The following is a 9,897-nucleotide window of genomic DNA, read 5'->3' as shown; positions in this document are numbered from 1 at the left end:
CACACAAACACACGGCACACATGCACCAATTTTAAAAAAAAATTGCACTTTAGCCCTTAAGTTATTAAATATAACATTTAAGCACCTCAATTAAAAATGGTGTTACAATCCGAGCCGCTCAATGTAATCAGAACGTGATTTTAAGGGTACTCGGAAGAAATCAGCAAAAAAAAAAAAAAGAAAAAGACCGGGATGGGCTTCATCCGAACAGTTTTTTATTGAACTGTATTGAACAGTTCAATAAAAAACTGCTCAAATCAAGCTCTTCCCGGTTATTTTTTTTGCCAATTTCTCGTAAGCATCCTTAAAATCACGTTTTGAACTCATTGAGCGGCTCGGATCATCAAAATTTGATCGAAAACTATGAGATTAAGATTTGGGGGGTTTTTTTAGAGGTATTTTTAAGCGTCCCCAAAACCGCCCCGTATATATATACACACACACACAAATTGAAAAAGATTTTTTTTTTAGAAGGGCATGGGGGTACGTGGTTAGGGGTGGACTTGCCTGACACGAAAAACAAAATAAATTCATATAATTGAGCTAAAATAAACTTTTTTTTTTAGGGTAATTTTATACATTGGACATTAGTTTGATGAATTGTCAACTAAATAAAATAAAAAATTAGCAAAAAGTAGGACTTTTGACATGACAACATGACCCGAACATGACACGAAAGATTGAGTTAAAAAATATTGTGGGATTTCATAAATAAGATTTTGATACATAACCTGAAAATGACACGAAATGACTTGTTACACGTGGTGCATTTGGGAAGTGGAATCAGGATTGTCTCTCGCCTTGTAATTTGATGGAAACTTTAAGTGTTTCTCCTAAGGCAGCGCTTAATTTGATTGAAACTAGGCTCAATTTGTTTGGGCGTAAAATATTTTTCGGTAAAATGTTTTACCTATTTTTCGGTGTTTGGTTGAGTAAAAAATGAGGAAAACATTTTACATGTAAAATATTTTCCATTCATTGGATGAAAATGACTTACCATTAAATCTTCCGGAAGTTATTTTCCGAAATGAACCCGCTGCATTCTACTGTAATTCTCACTGCTCAGTTTCCTCGATCGTCAGTCCTGATCCACATTCAATTCATATATTCTTAGATCTCCCCAGCGTTTAAGTCCCTCTTTCTCTCTCTACACTATTTTGTCGATTTCTGAACATATTTTTCAAGTGCCAACCAAACACCGAAAAATAAAAATTTGAAGTTTATTTTTTGAAAAAATATTTTACATAGAAGCATTTTACATTGTAACACATTCTACAACGAAACAAACAGAACCTAAAGCCCAACTAGTCGTTTGGGCTGACTAAATATGCCGCATTCAAATTTAGTTTTGGTCATGGGTTGGATCACATGGGCCTAGTCATTTATGAACCCCATAACCTTCAATTGGACTTGACATATATCGACAATTGACAAGACGATAAAACATTTAAACATAAGCTCAAAATACACAAACTAAGGCATCAACAAAGAATATTTGTCTTGGTAAAAAATCCTGAAACCAGGGGTGGCATGTGCCACTCCCCCTCCATATACCTCCGCCACTGGCCCATGGAAAGGAATAGGATTATGCAAGAGATTAAATCTCATACTCCAGCTAGTTTTTTTGCCCAATATGGCACTTGAAGATTCTAGGGAGTGGACTCCCTCTAGTGCTGGCCTATTTACAGAAATGCTAGAGGCACATCAATGTGTCACACCTCAGGCACACTCTTCTCACATATATACAAGAGGGCCCACTGGAACAGACCCCACCTGTATGTGAGAGGGGTGTGCTTGAGGTGTGGCAAAACTGATGTGCCCCTAGCACCTCTCGCCTATTTACCATGGAGTCAGCTTGGAATGATATCAGGCCGGTGTGCCTCTATTTCCTGGGAGTGGTGCAAAGTGGTGTGGTTTTCCAAATTATGTCCCGAGATGGACTCTGTGGTTAACTATGTAGCAAAAATTAAACACCAGTGGCAGTTGCTTGTTTGGGGAGTGGTATCTGCTGAATCTTGAATTCTTTGTGATAGTGGAAAGTCTGAATCTCTGGCTGCAGCAGTGTATAATATCCGGTGTGAAAGGAGAATAGAAGATTTTGGAACCTTGGCTTGCTCTTAAGTAAATGCTATTCGGGATGCTAACGCAATCTTGGAGGAATGTGAAGCCCAGCCAGGAGAAAAGAGATACTTGCAAAATGTAGAATGTGCCTCACAGAATTCTTGAGGCTGCTCTTCTGTAAGTGCTTTGTTTTTGTTTAGCTGTTTTGTTTTTGGATTAAGCATGGTCTGCTAAGGCCTGCTGTGCATTTTTGTTTTCTTGGTTCTGTATAGTCAGTTGGAAAGTGTAATCTTCTATGCTGTGTGATGTTTCTTGTGGTTGGGCTTTTAATGGAAGACTGCTATTACCGGAAAAAAAATTGGACTTTGCTCATCTAAGAGCTTTCGGGCTTTTTGAGTTTTGTTCTATTCAAATAAAGTTTGCATATTTTAGTTATTGATTTGTCTCGATGAGAGGAATCGGAAAAGTAAAAATAATTTACTTTTACCCTGGCTTTTTGGGCTATTTTCAAAAATATTAAGGAAAAAGGCATAACTCTTTAAATTACTTTTCCGAATCGTTTCAACAAGACGAAACAATAATCCAAAAAAAATTTGATGCAAAATTAATGAACGCAAAAAAAAAAAAAAATTGAATAACAACAAAACTCAAAAACCCCCAAAACCTAGCTCTTAGAAGAACAATGCCCTGATCAATTAAGATCAAGAACTTTTCCTATCTATCAATAAAAAATTTATTCGCTGTTCAAAAAAAGAAAAGAACTGTATAACGTAGGAAAGTTGAAAATTGATCAAAATAATACTAAACCAAGACTTAGACAAAAGTAAAAAGATTAACAAACAAACGAAAGCGGGGTAAACCACCTAGTGCTTAGAAAAATATATGGGCAACTTCACTAGGGGTGGGTCCTTCTCTATATAAATACGAAAATGATATTGGTACCGACGGGGTCAGTACCGAAATTGTAGGGATGGCTGCGCCGGGCCGTCGATCAAGCACCCTACACACCTCGGATGGTCCGGTGGCCGGAGACGGCCCGACGCAGCCCTACGATTTCGGTACCGACCCCGTCGGTACCAATAGTGCTACTCATATAAATACTTAAGTTGTAATTGTGGTTTCAGGGTGGAGAGTGGGGTTGGGGATTAGTTCTAGATATTTCTGCTTGATATTTTTATTGTTGGATAAACTGTAACAAAAGTGGCAATGGCTACCCTATGTGGTGGATGCAGAGAAAAATTTATTCGAATTCAATCTTCTAGATTTGTGTCTTTTAAAAAACAATCCCCTCGATTCTACCCTCCGCCGTCTATGGCCTATTCCTTCTAAGCTTTTGTTAAAACTGAAGGCATGGCTTCTTTTTTTTGATCGGCAAAAAAAATAATAATAATAATCTTTGAAATTGTTACAAAAACTAAAGAAACAAGGATCCGAGATCCAAATTTGAGATTGGCAAGAAGCCGACCAAAACATGTCTTCCTTTTTGTATTTGTACTATAGTGAATATTTCCAATAATTTGAAGCCGGCCGGCTCCGTCTGGCCTCCCCTGGTTACAGATTGGCTTAGGCAGACGAAAGTTGCCCTAACGTATCAAACCCATTCAAGGCAATGGTGAAATGTTTCGTACTTATTCAAGGCAAAAGTGAAATTTGCTACTTCCCCCTGATCAGTAAAGTAGAGGAAAAAGAACAAAAAAGAAAGAAAGTGAAGTTCGTTTTTTTCTACTTTACCATTTGATTAGTAAAAAAGTGAGTTTTCTTAGAATACCGTACTTACTGTGTACTTTTAATTTTGTAGTGTATTTTTCCATTTTTCTTTGCAAAGTCTGTGTCGTGAAGGGAAAAAATGGGTGGTGGACTCGTGGGGGACAATCAACCAGTAAAGGGGTTGGACTCTCAGGCTGGAACTTCTCCAGCTTGTAGTAGTAGTACTACCTTTTCCAAAACGTTTCAAATTTGAATTTCAAAAGACAGATATTCCCCCAGACAGCAACCTCTTGGTTGCCCGCGCGAAAATCATGAGGTGGAAATAGAGATGCTGAAGGCCCACATCAGCTCAACCATTGACCGGTTTGATTGCGGTGTTTGAATACAACATAGCAAATACATTATTTATCGATCGACAGTTGCTTGAGAGAAGATAGAATGTACAATATCTCTTTGCATCTACTTCCTTTGTACCAATTTGTTTGTTCAATTATCGAAATACGTGTTTTTCAAAAATATACTTATATCTTATATTTTATAATGTTTTTTATGATTTTGAAGATTTTGTATAATAAAATTAATTGAGATCTATCAAACAAGATCCATAACGTATATTAAAAACATTACGGATTGAAAATTATAACCAATTCTTTGAGAGGTCAAACGCTTTCAAAAAGTCAAAAAAGGAACAAACAAATCGGGATGAAGGGAGTATGTCTTTTATAAATAGGTTTTGCGATACAATGCCCAGTGGCAGTGGGCTGTGGTTGAACAAGGCACAACTACGAGATACTTCTCCTAGCTAGATTTCCCTTCTCTTGAATCAATGCAAATCAGGACTCCAGTCTATTTTGGCCTTTCAACACAGAAAACAATCAGGGTCTTATGTTTTGAGAAGGACAAATTTTCACTCATTTACTTTTAAATCTCACGAGTTGTTATAAAAACTGTGAGCTACATAGTAAAGTGGCAGACTTGCAGCTCATGGTTGAACGCTCTTTGGGCTGTCATTATCTTTTGCCTTTATAAATAAACTTTCCTGACTCTTAATCTCATGGTGAAATTTTTCATCCTTAATATGCTCTCTTTTTAGTCTGACCAGTCAAAAGAACTCTTTCTTTTGTGTCATAATAATCAGATAATGGACCATGGAAAGATTCATCCATAGTTTTTTTTTCCCCATTGTAATTGCATAGGTTGCTCAATTAATTATGCAAGAAATGAACATGATATCCTGCCAGGGGCTTCTCCTTTGTGTAAACTAGATTAGTATATTCGCTTGTGTATCATCCTTTAATTATTAAAGAGGAAAATGACAACTCATGACGTATTTTGATAATTAATACCCGCCAAGGACATGCTAAAAACATCTGTTAATACTGAAAATGTCCTTAGCGGGTATTAATTATCAAAACACATCCTTGGCCGTCATTTATCTCTAATTATTACCCTAATTTCTCTCTCCATTCGTTACCCCAAAAACTAAACTCAAAAATTCTCAAAAACTCATCCAAACCCAGCATAAACTTCTGTCCTTTTAACAAAGTGGGAGAGAATGAAATCAATACATTATCATCATAGGAGGATGCATGCTTAAAGTACACACTTTCATCATGAGTAGTATATATAAAGTTCGAGGTGTTTATTGATAGTGGACATCAGGACATGGACCACATTGGCATGATTGCTGCTGATAAGTTGGATTTATTTTTGTTCCTTTTGGTTATGGAGCTAGTAGGGTACTGATCATATCAATTGGGCAACTTGTGATTTGTTCTTTGCCTAGGACTTCAAAACTACCCGAGTTCAGAAAAATAAACGAGTGCAATTTTGCATCAGGAATGGCTAAACCCTCCCCACCCTTGTGCCAAATTCAATGCCAAATTTTGGGGTTGCCATTCTTGGTGCTGAATTTGGCATCAATTTTGACAATTGTCAAACTTGCCACATAATCCGAGCCATTTACTTCGCATAAAAAAGGAGATGGGTTTAATCCAATAGAGTAGATTTGAGACTGTGCCAAAATGGTACCACACAGGTGCAGCAACATTGCTATTTTCTTTATTTGTCGATACTGTAGGAAATTTAAAAATTGCTTTGGCAACAACAGGTGAGCTTGCTTTAAAATGCAGTTTTATTGTCTTAGAAAATATCTCTTACTAGTTTCGCAATTACAGCATATTTCAAGATTCTATTTTCTTCGTTTGCTAGCCCTCTTTTGTCTATTTTTCAACAAATAAGCAAATGGAGGAAAGCTTTTGCTAAAGCAAAAACAGGGAAGATCATCATGGGGTTCAACAAAATCCTAATAAAAGAAAGAATTACTGAGCAATTCTGGAGCACCATCATATGGTGTTTCAACCTCCTTTACAATTATGCATTCAAATAGAGTCTATGACTAGGTAAATGAGTCTCACATAAATGCGTGATTTTGAAGAAAATCAAAATACCCATGTGGCTGCAACGAGGACTAGCAAATAATAATTCAAATACATCCTCACCTAAAAATTACTATGTGTTCAAATGGTGCTCTAGAATCTTTCCCTACAATACTATGCGTTTCACTACAAATGTGTGATTCTCACACCATCGTGCGATGAGGCGATTCCGGAGACTCCATCCCCACAACCAAGTATAATTCTTTGTTGCTCCCAATTAGAACACGGTCACGTGGTTCTCCAGATTCCGTACCATGGCCCCGACACCAGGTATACCCTTTTGGGCTCGTTTGGATGAGGTCTTGTGAAGGGGTATTGGGTTATCCCCTTAGGCCCCGTTTGATAATAGTGATAGATGGACGAGATTTGTAATGAGATAAGATTAGGATTGGGATTGGTAATGAGAAGGGATTGATAATGAGTATGTTTGTTTGGGATGGGATTAGATGATGAGATTGGATTGATAGAAGAAATTGGTAATGAAAATGGATTAGTAATGAGAATGGGTTAGGATGAGACTACGAATACCAAGTCTCACGGGGTATTACTAATACCCCCTAAAGGCCGGATTGGACATCCCAACGGACTAATAGTCCGAACTTTTTTTTTTTACCAAACAGAGTATTAATAGTCCCATGGAATTAGTACTCCAATCCCAACCCCCAAACCCGTTATCAAACGGGGCCTAGTACTGTGGGGCCCTCCTTAATCCTTGGTTTGGGAACCAAAAACACGGGGTCTTCCTCTATCCCCCTCTTCTATAATACCCCCAATACCCCCGAGGGGGGATAATCTTATCCTAGGGTTTGAGGTGTTATTAGCTAATACCCCCGAAATAATATCCCTCCATTCTCCATTTCAACTACAAAATAACTTTATCCCCATATTTTATCTATCATTCAAACCAAGTACTATTTTATCCTCCCAATTTTAATACATCATCCAAACCAATTACTATTTAATTTCTCCCTCTACAAATATCACATTAATATGATCATTCCTTATTAACCAATACTCTATACTATTTTATCATCCTTTATAAATAATATCCTCAATCCTTATCTCGCATCCAAACGAACCTTTAGGGCTTTTACACGTACCCTGTAGCACCCCAATCTCTCAATATGCCAAAAAGAAATAAATAGTACGAACTCAGCCAAAAAAGTCCCATTTTATAAGTAAAAATCTCCACACTTCTCTTCTCTTCTCTTCTCCACTCATCTAAATTCCTCTTCAACACAGAGCAACCGTTTGCTGCTGCTGCTGCTGCTTCTTCTTCTTCCCCTCTACACATGAGAACGACAAGGAGGAGGGAGATTTATTTGCAGTAGTACTACTTCAAGTGATGGAGAGCGGAGATTATGCGTCGTCCCACATGGACGAATCTCGACCGTCCTTGGGCTTCCCTATTGGGGCAGCCCTTCTCTTGATAGTCGTCTTCACTTTGAGTGGAGTCTTCTCCTGTTGCTACCACTGGGAGAGAATCCGAACACTCCGTCGATCTTCCGCCCGCAACACGGATCTCGAGGCAGATAACGATGGACCACCCTCCAAACCTCAACGCATACGCATGGTAATATCTCCTTCTCCATCAATTACCTCCATAAGAAAATCAAAACATCCACGCACACAACTTTAAAACACAATTCCGGACATGATTCTGTTCAAAATTGTGTTTTAAGGGAAGTGTTATTTTGGTATATATCATATGCACCCTTATTGAAACACACCAAAATGTTATGATTTCTAAAATGTTATGAATATATTGCTAAAAAATTACGAATCATATTGATAAAAAGTTTTGCGAATTTTTAGTATAAAAGTTACGATACGAAATAAAATGTTATGAATGACTGGTCCTACAAGTAATTTTTTATGAGGTAGCACAATATGAACCACACAATAGGTGCATATAGTACACACCTTATAGGGATGTGTATTGAAGACTTTTCCGTGTTTTTAAAGTGGCTTAGCATGGCTTTTAAAAAAAATCCTATGATGAAAACAATAAGCAAAAAACAAATTAAGTAATCACACCGAAACACAAAATAATTGGTGTCGTTCGGTTCTGAAACCTACACCATGAGAGAGAAAAAAAACATGGGCAGAATTAATTTCAATATCGATATAGAAGTTTTAGAATTTTAGAAGGAAATTCTCATTAGGATAAATAGACGGTCTTTACATGCTTTGAATTTTTTTGGCACCACTTTGAAGAACTACTCCCTTTATATGCATAGTGAAGTACCTATGATATTTTTTGGCCGTGGATTTATACTTAAGATGATACTGTAAGTTCTTTGAAATCGTGACATTCTTGTATGATTATTCCGTGTTCTATCCTCGTTTTTGCGTTTTCCACTTGGCAATAATATACATATGTCGTGGCTATTGGCCTATTACTAGTACAATCACTATACTTATTATTACCTCCTTTTTCTTGTGAATAGGATCCAAAGCAAATCCAAAGCCAAAGCTTACCGGTACTGATGCCCGGCGATCACATGCCGAAGTTCATAGCAATGCCGTGTCCTTGCGAGCCTCCACGACCGGAGAACATCATCGTACAGGTGCAGAAGCTCCCTAAGCCGCCGCGAATAGCCGTGCCGTTGTACTAGCAAATTGGAGATTTCTTGTATATATGAATCCTATTTACCATGAGAATTACTTAGCCGTGTCCTTGCAAGCCTCCGTTTTACTCAAGAACGGAATCAGGATTTTACTTTAGCAGTGTCGAAATGTATATTAAAAAATTTAGTGATGGTGAGACTATATAAGTTGGGCATAATTTTTTTTTACATATAATAATTGTATTTTCTAAAATTCTTATTGTGGAGGTTGCCGCTACTAAACCCCGGTCCCATCTTTAATTTTACCGGAAAAAAAAAATTCTTTAAAATCCATATCTGTTGATTAGTTTTTTCCTCATTAAAACTCCACACGCACGAGCCCCACATGTATGTGAGGGACTGTAGATGATGTGTACCTAATTTTTTTTATCGTTGGAGCCACATCAATGATGCCAGAGCGGCGCGATTCAATAACTTGGTGAAAGCCGACGTGGCATTCATCCAAGTCATGCATGACATCACACGCAGAGGTGCTTGGAGGCCAAGCAACTCTCTTTGTATAAAAAAAAGAATAAGATAATAAGATAAATTTTACAATCTACTCCCTCCGTCTCATTTTCATTTTTGAATTACGTGCTATTTTTGAATTGCTTATTGTTCATTTTTTAATTACGTATAAATAATATAATATTTTTCATAATTTTGAAAATTTTGTATTATACAATTAATCGAGATCGATCAAACAAGATTCATATTGCATATTTTTTAAAATCCACACTAAAAGATATAGACAAAAAACATAAAAATAAATAAATTAATAGAATAATAGACAATAAAAATGGAAGGACGAGAATACTCCCTCCGTCTCACTTTGTTATGCCTGTTTCCTTTTTGGAACATTCCAAAAAAATTTCTATATCTCACAAACTTTAATGTTTTTTATAATTTTGAAAATCTTGTTTAAAAAAATAAATTGAGATCTATCAAATAAGATCCATATTGAATATATAAAATATTACTCCATAGATTATGAGATATAAATAATTTTTTAAGAAATCCCAAAAAAAGAAACAGACGAAACAAAGTAGGACGAAGAGAGTATCTGTCTTCTATAAAAGAGA

The 9,897-nt window shown here is 36.8% G+C and overlaps 1 protein-coding gene across 1 annotated transcript; it reads left to right on the top strand.

Moving 5' to 3' along the window:
* Positions 1-7,377: 7,377 nt before the first annotated feature.
* LOC131335642 (uncharacterized protein At5g65660-like) lies at positions 7,378-9,029 on the top strand. Its single transcript, XM_058371099.1, has 2 exons — positions 7,378-7,779; positions 8,657-9,029. Exons 1-2 carry the CDS (start codon positions 7,552-7,554, stop codon positions 8,822-8,824), a joined length of 396 nt encoding a protein of 131 aa, XP_058227082.1. The 5' UTR covers positions 7,378-7,551; the 3' UTR covers positions 8,825-9,029.
* Positions 9,030-9,897: the final 868 nt, after the last annotated feature.

This window comes from Rhododendron vialii, chromosome 8a, assembly GCF_030253575.1.
Source record: "Rhododendron vialii isolate Sample 1 chromosome 8a, ASM3025357v1".
Classification (NCBI taxonomy): Eukaryota; Viridiplantae; Streptophyta; class Magnoliopsida; order Ericales; family Ericaceae; genus Rhododendron; species Rhododendron vialii.
This window is presented reverse-complemented; position numbering and strand designations above follow the sequence as displayed.